Here is a 25,544-nt window from a genome sequence, read left to right on the forward strand (position 1 = left end):
TGTGTGTGTGTGTGTGTGTTCATCTCTTTAGTACTGTGACTTGACTTGAAACTTATAATGACTCGACTTGACTTGCTTAGGGTGAACCCTTGACTTGACTTGCTTGATTTATCTGAACTGTGACTTGGACTTGACCATGTGTGACTTGTCCCCATCTCTGCCTACTAGTATGACTTTAGGAATACATGTTAAAACGGCAATACATTTTTTGTTTGGTGCCTCGCAAGTGCAGAACTCCGTCCATTAAGGGGCGGTGTTGAGCTTCCTGTGGAGTATTCTGGAGGGGCTTTAGCTACAAGAAAAGCTGTCGGGAGCATCTGGAGAATACTTGGGCAGGAGCTGAAACATTTATTTTGTTTAATTCTTTCAGAATGTAATCCCCATTTAAAATATTTGTAACTTTGAGTGAGACTGAACTCTTGGGTGCGGCACATGAGGATCTGGAGAGCCAAAATAATACAGTCACATGGTAGTAATGAAATTCTCATTGTGATATTCAAATAAAATACACAACTCTACGAAAAATCTATTCGGTTTCAGCAACACATTTGCAAACTTAGAGCCAAATCTGCAATTTAAACTAGTTTTGAGACAATTTGAAACCTGTTTCAAATAGAGATTAATTAATATTATATAATTCTAAAATATTTTATAGGGGCCTAATTAAATCAGAAAGGGCTTGTGTCTTCAGAAATGTTTCCAAGAAACTGCATTAGCCTACTTCTTCAGGGAAAAATCTAATTGTTGTAGTCGTCTTGTAAAAAACAACTGTAGACTTACAGTGAAATGTCAACTTGCAGAACTCCTGGGCTGGCTCTGAGCTCATAAAAGGGACTGCTTTGATTTCTAAATAGATTCACAAAAGGTTAAATGTGTTCAGCAATAGAGTGATATCATATACCAGTGGTATACCATATCATATGCAGTGGGGAGAACAAGTATCTGATACACTGCCGATTTTGCAGGTTTTCCTACTTACAAAGCATGTAGAGGTCTGTAATTTTTATCATAGGTACACTTTAACTGTGAGAGATGGAATTTTAAACAAAAATCCAGAAAATCACATTGTATGGTTTTTAAATAATTAATTTGCATTTTATTGCATGACATAAGTATTTGATCACCTACCAACCAGTAAGAATTCCAGCTCTCACAGACCTGTTAGTTTTTCTTTAAGAAGCCCTCCTGTTCTCCACTCATTACCTGTATTAACTGCACCTGTTCGAACTCGTTACCTGTATAAAAGACACATGTCCACACACTCAATCAAACAGACTCCAACCTCTCCACAATGGCCAAGACCAGAGAGCTGTGTAAGGACATCAGGGATAAAATTGTAGACCTGCACAAGGCTGGGATGAGCTACAGGACAATAGGCAAGCAGCTTGGTGAGAAGGAAACAACTGTTGGCGCAATTATTAGAAAATGGAAGAAGTTCAAGATGATGGTCAATCTCCCTCGGTCTGGGGCTCCATGCAAGATCTCACCTCGTGGGGCATCAACGATCATGAGGGATCAGCCCAGAACTACACGGCAGGACCTGGTCAATGACCTGAAGAGAGCTGGGACCAGTCTCAAAGAAAACCATTAGTAACACACTACACCGTCATGGATTAAAATCCTGCAGCGCACGCAAGGTCCTCCTGCTCAAGCCAGCGCATGTCCAGGCCCGTCTGAAGTTTGCCAATGACCATCTGGATGATCCAGAGGAGGAATGGGAGAAGGTCATGTGGTCTGATGAGACAAAAATAGAGCTTTTTGGTCTAAACTCCACTCACCGTGTTTGGAAGAAGAAGAAGGATGAGTACATCCCCAAGAACACCATCCCAACCGTGAAGCATGGTGGTGGAAACATCATTCTTTGGGGATTCTTTTCTGCAAAGGGGCCAGGACGACTGCACTGTATTAAGGGGAGGATGGATGGGGCCATGTATCGCGAGATCTTGGCCAACAACCTCCTTCCCTCAGTAAGAGCATTGAAGATGGGTCGTGGCTGTGTCTTCCAGCATGACAACGACCTGAAACATGCAACTAAGGAGTGGCTCCGTAAGAAGCATCTCAAGGTCCTGGAGTGGCCTAGCCAGTCTCTAGACCTGAACCCAATAGAAAATCTTTAGAGGGAGCTGAAAGTCCGTATTGCCCAGCGACAGCCCCAAAACCTGAAGGATCTGGAGAATGTCTGTATGGAGGAGTGGGCCAAAATCCTTGCTGCAGTGTGTGCAAACCTGGTCAAGAACTACAGGAAACGTATGATCTCTGTAATTACAAACAAAGGTTTCTGTACCAAATATTGAGTTCTGCTTTTCTGATGTATCAAATACTTACGTCATGCAATAAAATGCAAATTGAAATATGATTTTCTGGATTTTTGTTTTAGATTTCATCACTCACAATTGAGTACCTATCATAAAAATTACAGACCTCTACATACTTTGTAAGTAGGAAAACCTGCAAAATCGGCAGTGTATCAAATACTTGTTCTCCCCACTGTAATACGGCTATCAGCATTCAAGATTCAAAGCACCTACCAGGTTTATTCATTTCTACCAGGTTAATTCACTTACTGTGTTTATTTGTATATCCATTATATAAACATTAATAAAAACATTATAAACCAGATTCATTGAATTCTTGGGGTGGTGGTATACAGTCAATATACCAACAACTACTCACTGTATCCAGCCAACCCCCTCCAAAAAGAAAAACCTGTCTACATCATTCTACAGCACTAAGTAGAAAATATATTATCAAAAAAATTTATGTATTTAAATGTCTTCAAGCAACCATGCACCAGATAAAATAGTGAATGCCTTAAATGGGGTGTCCATGTCCAGAGACATAATGGGGGGGGGGGGGGGGGTTGAATCCAACACTTGTCTGTGGACTACAACTCCTAATCACAAATATCTCATTCTGATGCAAATCGCACAATTCCTTGAGATCTTGTTGCTCATGTCTATGTATCCATTTCATTTCTAAAGCAGATTCGTAGGTGCCCAAATCTAGTGGGCCAGAACAGTGCACTGCTGTTAAACTTCAAAGGTGCCTAAAACACTCATTAACTGCTGTTCACTGGATCACTTAAAGACACACCACAGACGACTAGCTAGTGATCACTTCAAGCACCTAAAATGTAAAGCTGACAGCCGCACAGGAGGTTACACCCTCCCATTTACACTTGCAAGCAAAGTGCCACCCATTAACTAGCACAATATGCATTTCCTGATTAGCTTCTAAATGCAACAAGTACTGTAGGGTATTAAACCACATTGAGGGGCATCAGTAGAAACACAATTGTGGCACAATGATGTTCTGCAACACTTAACTTCAAAATGGATAAAATATTCTGTTGTTTGTTTTGTTACCTCTTTTGTTCAATGAAGATGTTTATAATGAGAAAGACCATGCATGATTCTCCAAGTCTTTAGTCAGATCTTTATATAAATACTGAATATCGTACAAATACATTAATGGTACCTAGTCATTCCAAAAATACATTGTGGTAAATGGCCAAACTCCAAACTGTTGTAACATACACTTGGGCTTTGCCAAAAATACACCATAATTTACCCAAACATCCTTTAATAATGTCTAGTCTTTCGTAAAACATTCTACAGCGCAAGTTTAAAGCTGATTGACCGTTAATTGGCCGAAATGGAGCTCTGATCCTCAACTCACGGCTAGTTGAGCACATGATGGGTCACAATAGATACACAATGAGAGTACAATGTTGTGAGACATGGACATGGCATGCCAATCCAGTGCATTACATTGTCAGAAAGAAAACACTTTCATAGGAAATTAACTCTGCTTGTTACACAGACAGACAGTATAGCGAACTACATCTAAAGTACAGGGAAGGGATTCCTGAAAAGTGCCGACTGGTCACAGGGACCCTAGATATACAAAGGCCATTGCTTATTATTTTGAGTATTACCCTTGTCTTTCATGTATCGTCAATATTGGAAAAGTATCTGTAGTTTAACCCCTGAAGTTTTGGTCCGCATGAGATCCATTCACTCACAGTTCTGAATGCAAGTCAGGCAGCTATGTAGCGGTTCAAAAAAATAAAATAAAGATAGTTTAATATAAATACATTCCATCTCTCCGACGAGGGAAGGCGCTGCTGGATCCAAAAGCTCTTTCTCTCTGGGCCGGCCAGAATATGGCAGCCATGTGTTCTGGAGCAGTTGTTTGACCATTCCTCTTTTTTCCCCTCGTTGGACTGGCACAGCAAGCAGCGGAAACTGCACCGCTGAAGCACCAGGGTCAGATTCATTAGGGCACACAAAAACAAACATTTCTCATTGAACAAATCCAGGGAGTCCCTCCTTAAGTTAGTCTGTTTCCTGTCGTTTGGTTCAAAATAAACAGAAGCCAGATGAGGCAGCACGGTTCGATCTTGTTCGACAACGGCGGCGTGTTAGTTGAGGAGACACCAGGGAGTCTTCTCAGTGTCGCACTCCAGTTGGGTGTTGATGACCGTGACGGGGGCTCCGCTGATGGTCAGCTTTTGTCTCGACTCCACCTTGTACTGCAGGTTAGTCAGCCCGCCCTCAGGGTCCACTTTGAATTGTTCCTTCCAAAAAAATCAAACAAGAACACAAGTCGCAATACAGCGGGCACAACATATAGAGAAGATGAACCCAGGTCTGGGCATGTTTTAACAAAGAAGATTAAACCAGGTCTGGGTGTGATTTAACAGAGAAGATGAACCCAGGTCTGGGTGTGATTTAACAGAGAAGATGAACCCAGGTCTGGGTGTGATTTAACAGAGAAGATGAACCCAGGTCTGGGCGTGATTTAACAGAGAAGATGAACCCAGGTCTGGGTGTGATTTAACAGAGAAGATGAACCCAGGTCTGGGTGTGATTTAACAGAGAAGATGAACCCAGGTCTGGGCGTGATTTAACAGAGAAGATGAACCCAGGTCTGGGTGTGATTTAACAGAGAAGATGAACCCAGGTCTGGGCGTGATTTAACAGAGAAGATGAACCCAGGTCTGGGTGTGATTTAACAGAGAAGATGACGTGAAGAACGCGGCAAATTCCATTGGCTGTGTCTCTACCTGTTTCTGGGCGGCTACTCTCTTCTGGTCTCTTTTCCTCCAGGCTGGGTCATGGATGTGGTGAAAGGTTTTATACCCTGTCTTTATTCCATTGGGCCGGAAAAGCTGGAAAAATGAGACGACAACTTCAATACTGACCCAATTATTCATACCTATTCATTCATTTTCCTATCAATAATTTTTAGTTTTTACCCGTTATCAGGATAGATCATATTTAGAGCATTTCCAAATGGTAAAAAAGTGAACGGTGAAAAGGTCTGACTTGGTAAACCTAGCCACAGTTCCACAAATGTCTGTTCCCTCTGAGCCAAACTAGGCGTGATCTTGGCTCATGAGGAGTCCTGGTTTACCTGCAATCCAGCCGCTCGAAGTCTTCTGTAGAACTCGTCGTCTTCTCTTCCCCATCCCCAGAACCGGTTGGACATACCGTTGCACTTTAGCGAAACACCGCAATGAAATCCATGACACATTTAAATCAACCGATAAACAATGTCATTTGAATTATACAAAGTGAAGTGCATTGTGATTATTATTGACCAACCATGTGGTAATGCTGTTTGGTGAGCAGCAGGATTCCTCCCACATATGTTTTGTAGTGGTAGAGGGGGTGCAGCTCTGGCGAGGCCACGTGGAAAGGCCCCTCCTGGGGAAAGCCATAGTCCAGCGCCTCATTCTGAGGTAACAGGTCGACATCGTGCATGGCGATGTAATCTGTGTCGTTTCCGCTCTCCATGTAGCCCACGTTGATGAGAGAGGCTCTGTTAAAGCTGTGGCAAGATACAAGTGAAAACCTTAGCGCCGGGGTAATCAACAATGGAGCCCACATCCAAGCTAGCTTGCCCGTCATAACTCTCGCAAAGATCGACCACTTGAATTGGAGGCAAATTAAATTAGACATTAACTAAGTTGATGTCGTACGCCCGACGACTAACGAGGCAACCTAACGACTCGCACCACTCACCGATAGTGATCGACCTGGTTGATCACTAATATCTCATGCAGAATTTTCTTCCTGTTCAGGAAGGAGTGCATGAAGGGGACAAACACCAGCAGTTCCTCGAACCTCTCTCTGAAAGGTATCAGGAGGGCCAGCTTGTGAGGACCCCAGGAAGGGTCTTCGGCAGCGGACGCCTGTCTCTCCGGTGGACAGGGCTGGCGAGGGAGACCGCCGTCGTCTATCAGCCGGACATCACCCGTACAGCTGAGCTGGAGCCACAGAAGCGAGACCAGCACCAGGACCATACACAGGCCGAAGAGTTTGTACACTGTGCATTTACCGGACCAGAATCTGAAAGTATAAAGAATCACGAGCCTCGTATTCAGCGACGTTGAGTCAAGTTAATCAATGTTATGTTATGATGCACTTCAATCACAAACTGTTTGAGTGCCGTGCAAAGAAATGTGAGAGGTTTAGTTGGCGGGGGGATATATATATATATTTTTATTAATTAGTGTTTAGGACTGTGGTGCACACTAATGATAAACACCTGCAAAACCAAACTCAAACACACTTCCTGTATACAATGTCTGCATCTCTAGATGAGAAGGAATGGCTTAAAAAAAAAAAAAACTATCATGCTACTAAAATACCAGCATACTAAAATATATGCACCGACAATATCCCACACAATTCTACTGCAGTGAACTAGCCTACTCACCTATTAACGTCTTCTGGGCGAGGTACTTTTTGGAAATGTCTTTGAAGTTGTACAGTAAAAAAATATGAAATATTTGAACAACCTTAAACATCTGAACCTTTTCAATGGTCTGAAGAACGGGCTAGTGCTGGCGTTCCTATCAACAAAGGGTACTTGAGAAGCATCCCTGATTCACTGCACTCCCATTTTCTGTCAAAATAATAGTCTTACTGGCAAAATGCAAATTAGAGGGTACTCCAGTCCAGGACTACTCAGTGCAGGTGAAAATTCTGGAGGTTTGCCTAGTAACCCAAAAAGTTTGGGATCCACTGATTTACTAGTATGTACTGACGGCTTTTCTGCTGTAGTGTAGTGGTGAGTCACCTACTACATTGTAGTAGGTAGCTAACAATGAAAAACTATTACTACCTTGCTAATGTAATTCATAGCCGTTTCCTCATCTAGACAAGCGCAATTTGGATACTCATCTTCTGAGCATTAAAGCTACCGTCCATATCTTACCTTCTGTCTTCTTTGAAATAGAGGACCGGTTTTCTTCTTGATGAATACATCATTTTCAAAGTTAGCAAATGACAACCGTTTTGAAGATTGCACAAAAATGCAGTATTGCTATTGCCCAAATATTGACATGAGCTATTCATGAAACCGAGAATGCTTTCGTTGCCATGAGGATTATAGTATCGAGCTGCATTTTTCCAGACTCTCTCCTTTGCAGTCGGATTTTGATGGACCCCTCATATTTTTTGGTCTTATTCTATCCCGAAATATCACATCACCCGTATTTCAAATGCTCGTGAACTATCGTGGCAATATTCGCATTATATTAGCAAAGCTTTGTCTTGACGCTGGCTATTCACTTCTAGGTGGCCGGCTAGCGGGTGTACACGTAGCAACATAGCGGAGCAAGGGAAATGTTGTTCCTACCGCACAGTACACCCTGTGGATTTCGGGAAACAAAAAAACGATTACAACATAGCTAATAAACATAAAAAAAATATATATTATTAGCACACAGTTTCCCACACTACCATATAAAAATTACTTAGATACAACTTCGTTATTTTTGTTAAATCACGTCTAGACAATATCTAAAGAAATTATGACAACCCCTCTACAAGATCCGTCTGAGATACTGCTCCGGGAGAAACATTAAAGTAATCACTAAACGTTCCTAGATACACTGCTCAAAAATATTAAGGGAACACGTAAGCATCACAGTATAACACCAAGTCAGTTAAACTTCAGGGATATCAATCTGTCCAGTTAGGAAGCATAAGCGATTGTGAATCAGTGTCACTGCTTTGAGGCAAATGAAAGTGATAACAGGTGCAATGAAGAGGCAACAGCAACACAACCCTTAAAAAGGGAATGGTTTTGCAGGTGGTGGCCACAGACAATTGCTCTCTCCTTATCCTTCCTGACTGATTCTTCTCTACTTTTGCATTTTGCTAGTGTGCTTGTCACTACTGGTAGCATGAGGTGGTACATGCAGCCCATTCAAGTTGCACGGGTAGTCCAGCTCCTCGAGGATGGCATATCCATAGGTCGTCACGAGAAGGATTTCTGTGTCTCCCAGTACTGTCTCAAGAGCATGAAGGAGATACCAGGAGACAGGTCATTACACAAGGAGAGTTGGACAGGGCCGTGAAAGGGCATCAACCCAGCAGCAAGGAGGAACAGGAGGAGCACTGCCAGAGCCCTGTAAAATGACCTCCAGCGGGCTATTGGTATGCATGTTTCTGACCAAACTGTCAGGTGGCATGAGGGCCTGACATCCTTTAGTGGGACCTGTGCTCACAGCCCAGCACTGTACATCTCGACTGGTATTTGCCAGAGAACACCAGAACTCACAGATGAGAGCAGGTTCACACTGAGCACATGTGACAGATGTGAAAGATTCTGGAGACGTTGTGGTGAACTGGTTTGGTGGTGGGTCAGTGATGGTCTGGGGAGGCATATCCTTGGAGTGTCACACAGACCTCCACGTGCTAGGCAACGATACCCTGACTGCTGTTAGGTACCGGATAAAATCCGGTATGCTGGTGCAGTGGGCCCTGGGTTCCTCCTGGTGCAGGACAATGCCCAGCCTCAAGTGGCCAGAGTGTGTAGGCAGTTCCTGGATGATGAAGGCATTGATGCCATTGACTGGCACTCACGTTCCCCAGACCTGAATCCAATTGAGAACCTCTGGGACGTTATGTATCGGGGCATCCGATGCTTCAAAGTAGCGCCACTGATGCCCTGATCCAGGTCTGGGAGGAGATCCCCCAGGACACCATCCACCGTCTCATCAGGAGAAAGCCCAGATGTTGTCAGGAGTGCATACAGGCGCCTGGGGGCCATACACACTACTGAATCATATTTTGAGTTGCTGTAATGAAATTCACCCAAATTGGAACAGTCAATTTGGTGTGAGTTTGAATCCAGCCCTCAATCGGTTGGTGATTTTGGTTTCCATTTACCGTTGTTACGTCATTTTGTTCTCAATTAATTACACAATGCACAGTAAAGACTTTGATCTTAAATGTATTTCGTTCATCAAGACCCAATGTGCAATTTAAGTGTTAATTTTTTGAGCATATTTTTTGTATATTCCTATATAGAAAATAATGTATAGAGCAATACACACATACATGAATATGAATGCCATTTATATCCACCGATCAGCCATAACATTATGACCACCTGCCTAATAATGTGTAGGTCCCCCTTTTGCCACCAAAACAGCCCTGACCCACTGAGGCATGGACTCCACTAGACCTCTGAATGTGTGCTGTGTGGTATCTGGCACCAAGATGTTAGCAACAGATCCTTTAAGTCCTGTAAGTTGTGAGGTGGGGCCTCCACAGATCAAACTTGTTAGTCCAGCACATCCCACAGAGGCTCGATTGGAGTCAACACCTTGAACTTCCTAAAACCATTCCTGAACCATTTTTGCTTTGTGGCAGGGTGTATTATCGTGCTGAAACAAGCCAATGCCATCAGGGAATACCATTGCCATGAAAGTGTGCACATGGTCTGCAGCAATGCTTAGGTAGGTGGTTTGTGTCAAAGGTACATCCACATGAATTGCAGGACCCCAGGTTTCCCAGCAGAACATTGCCCAAAGCATCACACTGCCTCCGCCGGCTTGCCTCCTTCCCAGTGCATCCTGGTGCCATGTGTTCTACAGGTAAGCGACACACACACCCGGCCATCCACGTAAAGTAAAAGAAACGTGATTCATCAGACCAGGCCACCTTCTTCCATTGCTCTGTGGTCAGTTCTGATGCTCAGGTGCCCATTGTAGATGCTTTTGACGGTGCACAGGGGTCAGCACGTGCATCAATGAGCCTTGGTTGCACTTGACCCTGTTGCCGGTTCACTACTTTCCCTTCCTTCGATCACTTCTGATAGGTACTGACCACTGCAGATCAGGAACACCCCACAAGGGCTGCAGTTTTGGAAGTGGTCTGACCCAGTTGTCTAGCCATCACAATTTGGCCCTTGTCAAAGTCACTCAGATCCTTATACTTTCCCTTTTTTCCTGCTTCTAACACATCAACTTTGAGGTCAGAATGTTCACTTGCTGCCTAATATATCCCACCCACTGACAGGTGTCATGATAACGAGATTATCAGTGTTATTCACTTCACCTGTCAGTGGTCATAATGTTATGGCTGATCGGTGTGTGTATATCTATCTATATCTATATAAATACATACATACACTCACCTAAAGGATGATTAGGAACACCTGTTCAATTTCTCATTAATGCAATTATCTAATCAACCAATCACATGGCAGTTGCTTCAATGCATTTAGGGGTGTGGTCCTGGTCAAGACAATCTCCTGAACTCCAAACTGAATGTCAGAATGAGAAAGGTGATTTAAGCAATTTTGAGCGTGGCATGGTTGTTGGTGCCAGACGGGCCGGTCTGAGTATTTCACAATCTGCTCAGTTACTGGGATTTTCACCCACAATCATTTCTAGGGTTTACAAAAAATGGTGTGAAAAGGGAAAAACATCCAGTATGCGGCAGTCCTGTGGGCGAAAATGCCTTGTTGATGCTAGAGGTCAGAGGAGAATGGGCCGACTGATTCAAGCTGATAGAAGAGCAACTTTGACTGAAATAACCACTCGTTACAACCAAGGTATGCAGCAAAGCATTTGTGAAGCCACAACACACACAACCTTGAGGCAGATGGACTACAACAGCAGAAGACCCCACCGGGTACCACTCATCTCCACTACAAATAGGAAAAAGAGCCTACAATTTGCACAAGCTCACCAAAATTGGACATTTGAAGACTGGAAGAATGTTGCCTGGTTTGATGAGTCTTGATTTCTGTTGAGACATTCAGATGGTAGTCAGAATTTGGCGTAAACAGAATGAGAACATGGATCCATCATGCCTTGTTACCACTGTGCAGGCTGCTGGTGGTGGTGTAATGGTGTGGGGGATGTTTTCTTGGCACACTTTAGGCCCCTTAGTGCCAATTGGGCATCGTTTAAATGCCACGGCCTACCTGAGCATTGTTTCTGACCATGTCCATCCCTTTATGACCACCATGTACCCATCCTCTGATGGCTACTTCCAGAAGGATAATGCACCATGTCACAAAGCTCGAATCATTTCAAATTGGTTTCGTGAACATGACAATGAGTTCACTGTACCCCCATAGTCATTTGCATCCCACAAATCTCCATCAACTGCAAGATGCTATCCTATCAATATGGGCCAACATTTCTAAAGAATGCTTTCAGCACCTTGTTGAATCAATGCCATGTAGAATTAAGGCAGTTCTGAAGGCGAAAGGGGGTCAAACACAGTATTAGTATGGTGTTCCCAATAATCCTTTAGGTGAGTGTATACACACACACACACACACACACACAACTAGAAAAAGATAATTGACAATTTGGAGACATACAGTATGTGACTGTCCTTTTCATGCCAATGTGTTGGTGATTTATTCAAGCTTTCTAACCAAAAGTGACCAATCTTTATTTTTGTGTGCAATTTAGACAAGATACCACATTTACAGAATCTATAAATAAAACCCCATGACCACAAGCACATATTCACCACGTGTTTTAAAGTCAAACTCAGTAATTCAATGCAATGAAAACAAATTTTGAAACACCAAAAGAGAATAATCCCACAAGGGTTCAAAGGCTTACAAAAACAAAACTGTTTCCAGGAAGATTACACAGCAGGCCAATACCCTTTATCTAAATTTGCTTCTTCTCACATGTAGACAATGACAACTTCTATACTGTGTGATGAGAAGTAGAGTGAATTGTTATCTGGAGCACTTGTTTATTTAATTACATCAGTGTCTTCATAACTCTACCTGAGTATTTGCAAACAGGACAAATGGACCAAACAGAAGCAGAAAAACAAAACAATGTCAGTGTGTGTAGTGGAACCCTATTTTCTGATTTAATGCACACATTTAACATAAGTAGAGCACTATGTAGGCAACAGGGGGCCATTTTAGACAATCCCATAATCTGCATGAAGATCCCGTAATTGGTCTTTTGACCAGATCTTATTCATAACTGATCTGATTTAAGTGAAAAGATTTGATGTCATTGGTCACATTTGTGGAAAGAAAATAATAGCGGACTGTCTGTGTAAACAGCCTTCGATGAACTGTATACAGAGAATTGAAGTGTCATCAACAAGATTCTGGGTCAATACCTTATCAATTCAGAATAATCACATTTGGTCAAATGTTTTCCTGGAATAGAACTGACCCCAACCCTGTCATTAACACCGCTTAGAATCCCACCATCTGCAAGTATTCACTTTGACCGCCGTTAAGCCAATGGATTGTGATAGCATAACATCACTGGCAGTGTTTTCAGCATATTAGGGGAAAACAGAACAATTGTCTAGTTTATTCAACAGATGCAGAACAGGTATTCCACACGACTATTTGATCGGTTGTGGGATTACACAAACTCATACCTCCCATCAATACCACTCTGACGCCTAGCACCACCACTAAATCAAAATGTTTTCACAGTTTCCTGCTTCATAAATTGACCGTGAAATAAACAGACGCGGGAAGCTTCATTCGGGTATAGCGCAAGACTTAACAGAAAATGGAGCCCTACATAGGCACCCATGTGCCATATCAGACTGAGGACCACAAATGTAAAGGATTTGATTTTATATTTTGCATATTCTGGAGCTCATTCGGTTTCTAATTCCAGTGAATGGGTAAGTGTGTCCAAACCTTTGACTGGTACAGTGCATCAGGGATTGAAACAGCATTCATCTGAAGCAAAATAAATCAGGTATCAGTATGCACACAAGACCAAAAATATGTTTCATAAATCAAATGAATAGTAAACTTTTCTGTTGTATAGCTCTGAACCAAAATAGAGAATCTCTCTGTGCCAGTAACAAAAAACCCATTAAAAGGAAAGTACAGAGGAAAAACATTGCCTAACCAACAGGTAGAGATTCAACCAGGTACTAGTCTATGACTGATCTATGTCCCACACAATACTGCAGAAATAAGTTATGGGTGGTTAAGGGGCACAAAAAATAGGGGTGGTAAAATTCAAAGAAGATATTTAATAACATCATGTGATGCGCAGTGAGACAGTATTAAATGATTTAACTCAGTCCAAAAGCAAACCCATTTTCAGGACAAAAAAACATGGCAATGGAAACAAAAATTAACTGCAGACAGTTTTCTCTTACAGAAACATAGTTTGGGCATATCAAAGCCACAAAATGGTTTTAAAATCCAAAGCAGAGCCCTCTCATAAGGAATTGGGTGGTTTTTCAATTATGCTGACCTCCTAAGTCAACACGTGTACCTTCTGGGAGCCCACACACCTGACTGATGTTGGAGTACTGCATTCAGACCGAGGTTGGGGTGGGTTACATCATCGATTCAGGAAGTTCATTCCAATTCAATTGATGGATTAAAAAAGCCTCAAAAAACTATGTGGCAGTTTTCTAATAAATAACAGAATGAAAATTCACTTCTTGAATTTGCAGATTTTGAAAGCAAATTGACCCCCCCAACCTGGACTCAAACAATAAAATGAAAGTGCATTCTACACTAATTTCTTGGCCTCAAAGAAACTCTTGAGGTGTCTCATCTGCCAGAAGCCAATAGCCACCAGGATCAATGTCTGAACGATGGACCACCAAAGAACCCTCTGGTTGGTGCTCTCACTGGTCTGTCTGAAGCGCTCCTCGCGGTACTGAAAGACATGGTAAAACTTCTATAAATACAAGTAAGGAGCAGAACAGGAAAATCCCTATAAGTCCCACTTATTAAACCCTACCTATTGTTTTCAAGATACCTGACTCTACTTGGTGGCTAATGTACTCTACAGGAAACATCTAACAGTAACCAACATCCTGTTCAACATTTATTCTGATAGATTTTGCTTGCTAGTATTTACCTGATTATAATGTACCTGTATCTGTGGAGTTTTACTTACACTGCATTACAATTCAAAAGTATTTAAGATGTACAGTTGTGCTCAAAAGTTTGCATACCCTTGGAGAATTGGTAATATATGTATCATTTGTAAAGAAAACATGAGCGAGCAGGCAAAACACACGTCTTTTATTTCTTATGGGATTCACATTCAACAGTAGGTCATAACAGATTGGCACAATAATAAAACAAAACATGGCAACAAAGAAAACCCTGTTGACCCTGTTCAAAAGTCTGCATGTATTTCTTATTAGGTTCCCTGTGGGTTTTTCTTTGTTTTGGCTGAAATCTTTTTTGGTCTACCTGACCTTGGCTTGGTATCAAGAGATCCCCGAAATGTCCACTTCTTAATAAGTGATTGAACAGTACTGACTGGCATTTGCAGTGTTTTGGATATCTTTTTATATACTCTCCTCATAGTCTACTCACCCTCTGGTAGTTCTGCTCCTTCTGGATCTGATCCACCTGTTCCACCAGTTGTCTCACTCTTAGCTGCAACTCAGTCAGCTTGTCTTTGGCAGCAATCTCTGCATAGTTATTGGTGTGTTCTCCCACTTGAATGTCAAGGTGTACTCTCTGAATGAAAATAGATGTTACAAAAAGGCAATTTCATTTTTAGAATCTTCTAATCCACCTGCATGTTTTTGCTAATTACATTAATGAGAGAGAATTGCAAAACAATTCTAAGATAGACTAATCAAATAGGAAAGTCAAACTGCTGTTGGAAATCATTCTTTGGTAACGGAAACATTTGTAATATTGAAGGGTTTATTAATGTCGCTAGGTGCATCCCTCGCTCGCTTACTGTTTAAGGTTGTCTCATGAACAACTTAAATTTACAAGAGCTAAGAAAAAGGTGTATTGATAATGAACGCAACAACAGTTATATCTTACAAATTAAGCTATTTACTAATTTTTGTAATACTTTAATATAAAAATAACACAGCCTAAACCAAATAATTTTTCTCCTTTCAAAATACAACAAAATAAATTACCATCATATTAATTCTTTATAACACTTAAATCTTCTTGCATTTCCTGCAACTGACTGTAGGAGACGTTCAGGTGTACTGGCCAACCCGTGTCATTTAGCCTAAAACTAAAGGACAGCCAAACAAGACAGAAACATTTTATTGGCCACCCAGTCCAACATAATCCCCCCCCCCCCACACACACCAGTCTCTCTTTTATGATTTAGCATAAAGCAGTACGTTGAGCGAAAGAGTAGCAAAAAATAGTTTAAATATGAATGAACATAACAGATAAGTCAACTAAGTAGCCCTATTTGTTTTCGAAAGGGTTAGCTTATATAATGCATCTCTGATTATTTTTATGTATAGCATACAAGACAATACAATGCCCTGTCTAAGCTAACAAACTCATTATATAGTGCTATATATGACAAAATAAGGCCAACTCCAGTTTAATCGTTTGTTTTAAATATTCTATATAAGAAAGCAATAACATTCTCCAAATTAAAACAATATTTGTTTTGTAGCTATTTTAACAAGTTAATGTGTGTGTAATGTGTTAGCACATTGCGTTTTTCATGCCACTTTACCCATCCATGCACCCTCGCTTTCCATGAATGAAAAAATGATGACATTGACTGTCGACAATGTTTGGGATATGTAAATCCAGACTTCGCCTAGCTCTAGCCACTTACGAGCATTCCCCCAGCAAAGAGGGAGAACTTGGAGGAGTTGGAGTGGAGGCAGATCTGATGTTCTCCAGGGGTGTGAGAGGTGAAGGTGAATCTTCCCTCAGAGCCATACTGACGAGACAGGATTACCTGAAGTCCAGACAGGAAATAATAAATTATCAATTTCCAAGGCTGGGTATCTGTACAAACAGTATGTGACCACTGATGAAAAAGGGATTCATAAAATCAATCTGATTGATACATCCATGAAGTGTATTCTTACAGGCTTATCTGAAAGACTACCATTTGATATGAAGGGAAATATATATTTTGTGCAGAGCAGAATCCTACCTTCTCATCCGGATCTTTCACCTCAACGAACATCCCCAGACCCTGTGTGGCAGGAAGGTATTCTTCTTTCTGCTTGTCATACAACTGTGTACGATAGTTTCCTAAACAGTGGAGGGTGGGGTCAAACTGTTAGAGGTCCAGGGGTTGTTTCATAGCAGGAACCACAGTCAGTATGTTGAATCCGGAAATGGACGTCGAAATCAATGTTAAGACAGTAAAATACGATTATATTATGATTACAGGCAAATATCAAACGTAAGCATGACGTATTCAGAAGGTGATAGCTGTATTAGGAATATCAACATGACAGGTGTCGGCTGGTAGATAGCGAAATATTATAGTTAGCTAGTTGTTACCCTGGATGAGTAGATAGCAGGTTAGAAAAGTGTCAACTGAAAATAAATAATACTTTTGTTTGAAACGAACTGTGCATATAATTGCAACCTTGGCTTGCTGGACAACTTCTGTACCCAGCAAGCGTCCTAGCGAACTCAGACGCAAACTTGACGAGTTAGTTATCAACAAGCTAGCAAAGTAGCCTTTAGCTGACTTTCCAATGCTAGCTAACATAGCAATGTCAATGAACACAACACAGCATGCTTCTCACCAATGATCATCGTTTCATCAGGAATTTCCTCTATAAAGCATTTCTTCTCAGTCTCCCCAATGTGAAAGTACAGCGAGGACACGAAAGTGTAAAAAACATTCAAAAGCAAAACTGACAACACACAAGACTGCATTTTAACTGCCACCATCTTCCAGCCGGTGATAGACGAACGAGGATGTTGTGATCTGAGTCTGCGCAAACACCAATGCCACGTAACCTATCGCTCGCTGTCGTCCAATCAACACTTGCGCTAGACTTCTGGTTGTTGTAGTTTTATCAATGTATTCTTATTTCTTCACATAGTGACGAGAAATTTAAAACTACAAACAAATGAAAAATTCAGGTTTCTACTAGACAATGCTAGAGAAAAAATACGATTTAAAAGGTAATAAAAAAGACAGTTATAAAAAAAAGTATAACAAGTATTTCAACAGGACATGGTATCTGTCTCGCTTCAGGAGTCCACGTATGATTAATAGTTGATGAATGAACAAGTGTCTGTAATAAGAAGGGTCCTTGTTTCGACACAATGGCCATTTTCCTATCAACTCCCAGTAGGATGACTCCTTGATTTTTGGTTTATTAGGTCTGTCAGGTTTTGTCAGTGTAATAATGGCAATGTGCTGTTGCTGATAGTCAAGCTTCCTTCCCTGACAATTTGTTAGTCCCCACACTGTGATCACGTGGACTGCTGCCACACAACACCTCCTTAACAAAATTCCAACCCACTGAGCTACAAGAAGATAATTGTCATTTCAAGCAATCTGTGAAGTGTGCTTAGGATACAGTCTTTACGCAGTTACACTGACCCCCTTCTAAACTCGCTGCACAGCAAGCTACCCCGGGCCATTGAGCTGAGCCCAATTTACCAATCCGGGTCATGGAATTACAGTAACAGATGGAATGTGCTGTTGCTAACAGCCAAGATTCCTCTGCTGATAGTTTGCCAGGCCCCAGACTGGGAGGGACTTCAAAGCCATTGGACGTACTATCAAATTCTTTAAAACGCTGTTGGATGCACCCTATTGTAGAGAAATCAACATTAATTTATTTTGTAACAGCTCTAGTGGATATTCTTGCTGTTAGCACGTAGCGAAATGTCAGTCTAAAAACAACTTATACAATATAGGTGTTAAAATAAGCAACCTGCAAAGCATAAACGTAATAATGCAACAACAGAAAATGCCCTAGGAACAGTTTTTGGGCTCCTGTAACATAACACATAACTAAGTCACTGCCTCGTATAAAAGCTTAGTGGTGGTTGCCTTGTAGTGTGTGTCACGTGTGACTCATTGCCTAGTTGCCAACTTGAATTTAATTGATTAATTGCATTAAGTGAGTCTAGGTGGGTATTCAAGCCTTTGAGTTCTAGGTGGCCTCCCACAGGAAGTTACTTGGCGATGGCTGTAGCAGAACACAGTTGGTGAGAGCAGAGTTACAGAGAAGTAACCTAAGGAGAGTATATTATACGCATGCCTCCAGGACTGTAACTTCCTGAGTCCTTTTGGTTTGTATGTAATATGTGCATATTTTAATTTGCATGGTTCATCTAAAAGAGCCACATGTACAAGCTTTTGAATTTATTATGACTGAGAGGATGTTAGATATTTTGCTTGCCATGTCACATTGGAACCATACCTTATATAATACATGTATTTAATTTGTACTTTTGGTTTTGTCTCTAACCCAGATTGTAAAGAACATGTCACATTTCCTGCCCCATGACTTACAGCATCTCACAAAAGTGAGTACACCCCTCACATTTTTGTAAATATTTGAGTATATCTTTTCATGTGACAACACTGAAGAAATGACACTTTGCTACAATGTAAAGTAGTGAGTGTACAGCTTGTATAACAGTGTAAATTTGCTGTCCCCTCAAAATGACTAACCACACAGCCATTAATGTATAAACCACTGGCAACAAAAGTGAGTACACCTTTAAGTGAAAATGTCCAAACCTTTGCTGTTCAGCCGTGATCCCAACAACAGAGACTGAAGAATTTGGGACCGACAAATATGGAAGAAAAGACTAACATTCCAAGTGTGCTGTTATGTATTCAGTAACTTTCCAACTTTCTACAAGGGGTTAAGGTGGCTCTATGGTAGGGAAGTCAGTTCAGAAGTAATCTTACCAACATGTACTTGGTTGAATAAGGTTGATCTGTAGTTTTCACAAAATAAAAACAAAAAAAAATGATTACATATATTGATTTGGGGTGTCAGGGCTTTTCTGCCATGCAGTGAATAACTTGAGATTATAATATAATTACAAATTTATTTGGTAAGCTTTAAGGCAAAACAAAGGCAGTTAAGGCTTGAACCAGGATTATGGCTTTGGTAGTTAATTTTTTGTGGTCAAATTGAATGTGCTTTGAAAGAGTTGCTCTGGAACATAGACAATAGATTGAAAACATCTTTGTCAGACATGACATAGTAGTCCCAAGAGACTATGGGGAAAATTTAAAACAAAAAAACCTAGCACAGAGCAATTGCCATTACCAAACAGGACAAAAAAGACTGTATAGGGCAAAGTTAAGGCAACATTAGTAAATTAGATATATATTCAACAACATGTTACCATATATATATATATATATATATATATTCAACAACATAACAGACACATTCACATATTGCAAAAATACCAAATTAAGTCCTCCCATATAGCACAGCTGGCTAGGTTTTTTTGATGACCAAGGTTACCACCACAATTGAGGTTTGAGCAGTGATGGCCAGTATCACCAAGAGGGGAAGGCATCGTCGGCCGGGATTTCCTGGTCTCTTCACACTCTAGCGGCATCCTGAGACAGCTGGCCTGCAAAACTTGGCATAATCCTCCACTCCAATGAGTTGTTGTGTAGAAAAATGGCCATCAATAACATTGGATGTGTCAAAATATGGGAACGGAAGAAAAAGGTCACATTTCTAGATTGACTGTATTTTAGTCCTTTAAAAAAAATACGTTTCAGAATATAGTGTTGTAATACACATCTTTCATGATTTGAACCGCACAGGATATGTTAGACATTAGAAGACAATGTTTTTATTTGGAGACCAGCTTTATTGAGTCAGACAGGATGCCTAAAAAATTGCTTTTGAGTCATTCAATCACAGTAAAGGGATATTTCCACTCATATCATTGTGTAAGCAGCCACCACTAATGATAAACACTTTATAGAGAATTGTCAAAAAATAAAATATACATGGATCTAATGCAAGTTTGGAAAGGTGCAATCTCATAGTAGAGACATATACAGCTTTCAGTAGGCCTTACCAATTGAGAATGTGCCCTAAATCCTGTCAGTTCATGTGGTATTTTAGCATGTAAAACGTAAGTATAATTAGGCTAACAATTCCAAAATTAGTAAATTATTCTTCCTAAAGGGGCCTCTGATTGTGGTGATTGTAATCCCTATAAGCATTTAAAATGTATTTGTCAAAGACACACATGGAAAGAAAATGTCCAGATAAGGTCGCCTCAGCATTTCAGAATCAAAAGAGAAAGCAGCAATCATTTTCAATCTACAGTCAAGAGCAGTCAAGAGATAAAAAAGTAAAAACAATCTTACACATATGTAAACTAACCCAATCAGAAACCAAGGTTACAAATGCGAAATAAGAGAGAAAAATAAAATCATAATTATACATATAAAAAAATAATAATCTTAGTAATCAAATCAGTGTTTTGCAGATTGATCTAATTTAAAAAAGAAAACCTACCACAACTGTCACCTGTACTATGAATGAAAAAAAAACAAGAACAGGAGAATTTAAAAAAAGGTCAAACTGCCTCCATCAAAAAGGTCATTATAATGTTAGTAACCATGGTAACCAGTCAGTCACACACATGGTAGTAACCATTAGTCATGGTGACCTCAAACATTAGAAGATACCACGAATGACTCGTCGCAGTGCTTTAACGGATATAAACATTTTTACAATCCTTAGAAAATTCACATTGGATGTTTTGTTGAATCTGTATTCTTTGCAATAGTTCATTTCATGAAGATCTCACATGGAAACATGTTTCGACCTCTCAGTAAAACCTCTTGTTTCTTTCCTGACGCTTCTGAAATACTACAGCCCCTACAACACCACAAACTACAATTCCCAGGAGTGCACAGAGCAGAAGCAGGAATACCTTCCAGCCAGTAAGTGGTGTGCTACGGAAATTACCAGTGGGGTCATCAATGTTGTCTGTGAATGAGAAAACGGCCGAAACATGAACAATGGACAACTCTAATTCTAATAAGTTAATCGACATACTGTACATTATTTACATTAAGATGACACACAACATTAGGTTTTTAAACAGAATGCAATCTTCACCAAATAAAATCCACTTACCTTTGGGTGACTTTAGCAGGCTAACGCTTGGCTCAATCTTGGTCCAGTCAAGGTTGTCCTCATCTGGGCTGTGCTCAACCATCAGCTGGTACATCTTCATTGAGATGATGTCATGGTTATCTGTGCAATGGGCAATACTGTGTTAAATTAACCAGGATAAATCGACAGAGGTTTTACTTCTGCATACATACAAACTTAATCACGGTCAGTCGATATTGTTTTCAGTGTGCAGTTTTTACATTACATTCAATTTAATGAGACATCATCCCCTTGACGTTGTTTACCAAACATATCCAAAGTGACTACAGACATCTTACATGTCATACTTGTCATAATGGCCCCGCGTGGGAATTGAACCCACAACGCCTGGCGGTTGTGCATGGGGACCTACTACATGATGCCAACATACCCGAGAGATCCCCTGTAGCAGCAGAAGCTCCGAAGTAGTACCCTGTGGGAAGGCGGACACCCCCAATGTCAATGCATTCTTTCCATTCATTCTTATCATCAATGTCCACCATAACCTGTAAAAGAAAAATATAATAAAAATCAAAAGCGGTACATATCAGCGATTACTTTCATTCATTGTGCCATTATCTAAGCAATTTTACCAAGGAACCAGTTTCCCCAGACTGAGCCAAGTCCAGGTGGATCACTTAAACTCCACTGAAAATGCTTCTTGGTCTAGAATTAAACCAGGTTTATTGTTGATAACAATGGAAAGACCCATACTGTAAGTCTGCCCTTGGAATATCGGATAGCCAGGTAGGTGTCATGGTCCTTGTTCCTGATTTCTGAGGAGCAGCCTCCTAGCTCAGCGTTCCGCCCGTCTTTCCCGTGGTCGTATGGCAGGGACCCATTATTCACCATGGCAGAAATGTAGGGGAAGGAACGCTACCAAGGACAGGAATGAGACACAGATTTAGAAAGCATTATATTTCTATCAGTGTAACCCTCTAATCAAGGGCTACAGGAACAGAAAACCAGCAGGCACTGGACCTTGGAAAATCAGAGTTTAAATACCCTGGTATAAATATAGTAATGATACATTTATTTAGCCTAATTTAGCCTAATTTAGCCTAATTTAGCCTCAATTTTAAATCAAAGCAAAAACATTTGCAGATGCACCTTATAATAATCTGTTCACAGCACATTGCTGCATGACTCAGGCAATATAGCTATTAAAATAAGGGGGGGGGGACGGGGTGAAAGGAGCATAAAATGTTGCAGTTTATTGTACAGCAAAAAAAGAAGTGATCTCAGATAGCCACAAGAAAACTCAAAAGCTTCATATGACATAATATCACACGGGGGGAAAAACACATCACATTCAGATCTTTCCACCATAGTGAAATGAGACACATGAGAAGGAGGATAGATCGGGCAGCATCAACTCACGTCAGCCGCCTCATCGTTAGGGTACGTGTCTACAAAAAGGGCGAGGCCATGGAACTTAGCATTGCTGCCAAACACAGGCCCTGCAAGGAAAGAATCAAGTCAAGTAAAGACAGCAGGACGCGGCACTTACATCCATCCCATGGAGATCATTGCGGAAGGTGTCCACAAATATAGCCAGGCCAACAAAATGATCTTGGTTTCCAAAGACTGGGCCTAAATGGAGGCAAAAATGCGAGACATTGAGCACACGACTAAGGCCTCAAGTTCTTGCGGTGAGTGAGACCCCGTTCCACCACTCCCACCACTACACATTCTGGCAGTCAGTGCCAACACCTTTTGGGAGTTGTGGACATTTTTGAACAAAGATACATTTGAGAAATGTCTGTCTTTCTATTACCTGGTATGTAACTCTTTACTTTGATTGTAACACACGTCTGTATAACATCGAAGGATTATTAGGTTCTCTGACCATCTGTTTATCTGCTTAAACCAAGAAGGGTATCAGTCCTTTGTTCCTTAGGAATGTGACCTTTGGGTGGGAAGTAGGGGCAGTTGGCCTCTTTAGGTAAACACAACAGTAAACATTATGGCAGGAAGGATAAGGTGGGGTGACATCCCTCCCTTTGGGTAAAACCTATGTGACACAAGACAGATGAGCAGCATCTTACCACACCCCTTTTTCCACTATAAGTACTGATGATTGTCATGTATTAAGTTAGAGACTCCTCTGATGATTATTCTGTAAGCATATGCTGTGTCTCTATTAGCAAATAAACTATTAATTGTGCCAAGAGAATTTTGTCTCTGTACTTACTCCTTTAAGAGTTCTGATAGATGGAATGACCCCTCTCCCCTAGCAGACGGAGGCCCCCTAGCAGTGAGGGGCCCCTAAGTGACAACTTACGTCGTTTATGCCTAAAACTAGAAAAGCTTTGTAATGTATTGTGAAATAAGGAAGTTAATTTAGTTATTTTGTCAAGTTGATGCATTACCTGGGTGCAGCCTGTCTTTAGTGTACCAGATGGCAATGCCATCTCCATGAAGATTCTTTTTCCCAGACCCGTGTATCTTGTACTGGATATGCATTTCCCAGTCCTTCAGATAAACAGGCTACAAAGGAAAGGTTCACGACAACACATCATTAATAGAACTATGAATTGGACCAAATCATTTCAAGATATATTCTTGAATCCAGTTATTCAATTAGGGCATTGAGTGTGCAGCAGACTTTGTGTATCTTCTTGTAACGGCAATACAATTAACAGTAAACTAGGTCCTTACTGACCACAGTGTTCCAAATGGATCCTTGTTTACTCCTCTCATCAGGTGTGAGGCGTACATATGAGCTGGTCACTAGTGTGCTTCCCCAGAAATCCCACTGACTGGATGGACTGCTTCCAACACCTGTACAATATTTTGTCAAGCAGGATTTCAGGGTCAAGGAGAACGTAAATAATTCAGTGTAGCGTAAATAATACAGTGCCACATTAGCCCAGAGCCTTCGAATCTATGTCTACCTCTGGACTTATTACACTTACAAAATAACGATATTGCTTATCAGTTGTGTACAGCATTACTCCAACAAGCCAAAATAAAGTAACTAGCAGGCTAGCTAAAGTTTCGGTTAAACACATAGAACTACTTCGTACTTTTATCCTTGCGTTATAGTGCCAACCGATCTACGCAGTTGACTTGCCTACTAGCCGATACGATTAAGGGCAAGAAATGTAACGTTTACGTCACCTAGCTAATATTATCAACGGACGTTACTCACCCTGGTAAGGTTTCATGAGCGAATGCTCTCGCTTCAAGTGCTCTGCGTTACCGTCTGTTATATCACATTGCACAAAAGTAAAGTGAAGTAATAGAAAAAGCAGTGGTATCCTAATAAATGTACCAAAACCTCTCATTCTGCTAACTCGGACTCGACAAGACACTAACAGATCAATTCTAATTATTTCTGACGCCATGGATCCGGGATGACCATATTCTTGTTCCGGGTACGAAACAGCCACCAACTGGTTCCTATTTTTCATCATATTTGTATATATTTATTATTCTATAAAAATGGAGTATAAAATGTAATTCTATTAATTAAAATCCCTATATATAAAACAAAATGTAATCACAGCCTACATCTCCAGCATTAATGTATTTGGTTGCTTTGGTTCACGGTACCACGGACACTTTCTACTTCACATGTTGTTGTACGGAATTATTTAATAGCTGGAAAAACTACTATAGCCAATAACAGACGAGCACATAGTAAAAAGAAACGACCAATAATGGGACTCGCTTGATTAATTTAGCATCGTTATGACATCAAAGTTTAGTAGAAACGCCGTTAAAAAACAATATTGTTAATAATAGTATTTTCATTAGTGACGTGGTGTTTAATGCATACTGTCAGATAATATATATGAAATTCATATACCGTATAGGACAGTATACTGTATGATGTCATACCTAACAAATCTCATTTCACACACTATGATGTCATGCCTTTCAGACTGAAGAACTGGGTAGTGTAACTCAAGGTTGGATTTGGTTTTCTTTACTGTTTAGTAATATCATAAGGAAACGAAGGGACATCTTAAAAAGGATGGTCTGGCCAATAAGTGGTATACTCACATTTTAATGGAAAAAAATACGTATTTATTTCTACGCAGAAAATGAACATTTTACAACACGTAATCGCCTTTTAAAATGTGTAAATATTCTAATTAACTATAAGTAATGTTTAATAGAAATCTGAAAACAATGTGAATTTAGGAAATAAGTGTGTCTGTTTTTCTGCTTGGAAAAGAGTGACTAGTGTAATGGTTTAAACAAACACTCAAAAACATTTTCAAACTATAATGTTGATTTCATGGACCAAGTTCTTGGATGTATAGCCCTATCAGTACGAGTGATTACATTTCGCCACCCCATCACTCAATTATGTACAGAAAAAGGGTGGAGAAAATGCTGCTGTGTTGTTTTAACGGATGGTATTTGGAGATTTCACTGCTTAAG

General features: G+C 40.6%; 3 protein-coding genes across 7 annotated transcripts; all 3 read right to left on the bottom strand.

The window, feature by feature from the left end:
* Positions 1–3,421: 3,421 nt before the first annotated feature.
* Positions 3,422–7,888, bottom strand: b4galt7 (xylosylprotein beta 1,4-galactosyltransferase, polypeptide 7 (galactosyltransferase I)). Of its 4 annotated transcripts, none has more exons than XM_020045699.2 (7): positions 7,228–7,888; positions 6,727–6,765; positions 6,030–6,356; positions 5,610–5,835; positions 5,419–5,502; positions 5,069–5,173; positions 3,422–4,582 (listed from the first exon to the last, which is right to left on the bottom strand). In XM_020045699.2, the coding sequence occupies exons 1-7, from the start codon at positions 7,365–7,367 to the stop codon at positions 4,424–4,426; spliced, it is 1,080 nt and encodes a 359-aa protein (XP_019901258.1). In that variant the 5' UTR covers positions 7,368–7,888; the 3' UTR covers positions 3,422–4,423. The 4 variants fall into 4 exon arrangements, with proteins under 4 accessions (XP_019901258.1, XP_019901259.1, XP_010895731.1 ...); XM_020045700.2 differs by having other exon boundaries at positions 3,422–4,579; positions 7,228–7,879; XM_010897429.4 differs by lacking the exon at positions 6,727–6,765 and having other exon boundaries at positions 7,228–7,882.
* Positions 7,889–13,280: 5,392 nt separating this feature from the next.
* On the bottom strand, positions 13,281–16,958 carry tmed9 (transmembrane p24 trafficking protein 9). The gene is made up of 5 exons (NM_001310936.1): positions 16,782–16,958; positions 16,175–16,275; positions 15,848–15,973; positions 14,611–14,757; positions 13,281–13,939 (listed from the first exon to the last, which is right to left on the bottom strand). The coding sequence occupies exons 1-5, from the start codon at positions 16,927–16,929 to the stop codon at positions 13,790–13,792; spliced, it is 672 nt and encodes a 223-aa protein (NP_001297865.1). The 5' UTR covers positions 16,930–16,958; the 3' UTR covers positions 13,281–13,789.
* A 2,864-nt stretch (positions 16,959–19,822) lies between these two features.
* On the bottom strand, positions 19,823–24,534 carry lman2 (lectin, mannose-binding 2). Of its 2 annotated transcripts, none has more exons than XM_010897404.4 (8): positions 24,304–24,534; positions 23,815–23,933; positions 23,522–23,639; positions 22,530–22,609; positions 21,864–22,025; positions 21,541–21,655; positions 21,132–21,251; positions 19,823–20,981 (listed from the first exon to the last, which is right to left on the bottom strand). In XM_010897404.4, the coding sequence occupies exons 1-8, from the start codon at positions 24,497–24,499 to the stop codon at positions 20,821–20,823; spliced, it is 1,071 nt and encodes a 356-aa protein (XP_010895706.1). In that variant the 5' UTR covers positions 24,500–24,534; the 3' UTR covers positions 19,823–20,820. The 2 variants fall into 2 exon arrangements, with proteins under 2 accessions (XP_010895706.1, XP_010895697.1); XM_010897395.4 differs by lacking the exon at positions 22,530–22,609 and adding an exon at positions 22,660–22,742.
* Between the last annotated feature and the right edge of the window lie 1,010 nt (positions 24,535–25,544).

Source organism: Esox lucius, chromosome 4, assembly GCF_011004845.1.
Source record: "Esox lucius isolate fEsoLuc1 chromosome 4, fEsoLuc1.pri, whole genome shotgun sequence".
In the NCBI taxonomy this organism is placed as follows: domain Eukaryota; kingdom Metazoa; phylum Chordata; class Actinopteri; order Esociformes; family Esocidae; genus Esox; species Esox lucius.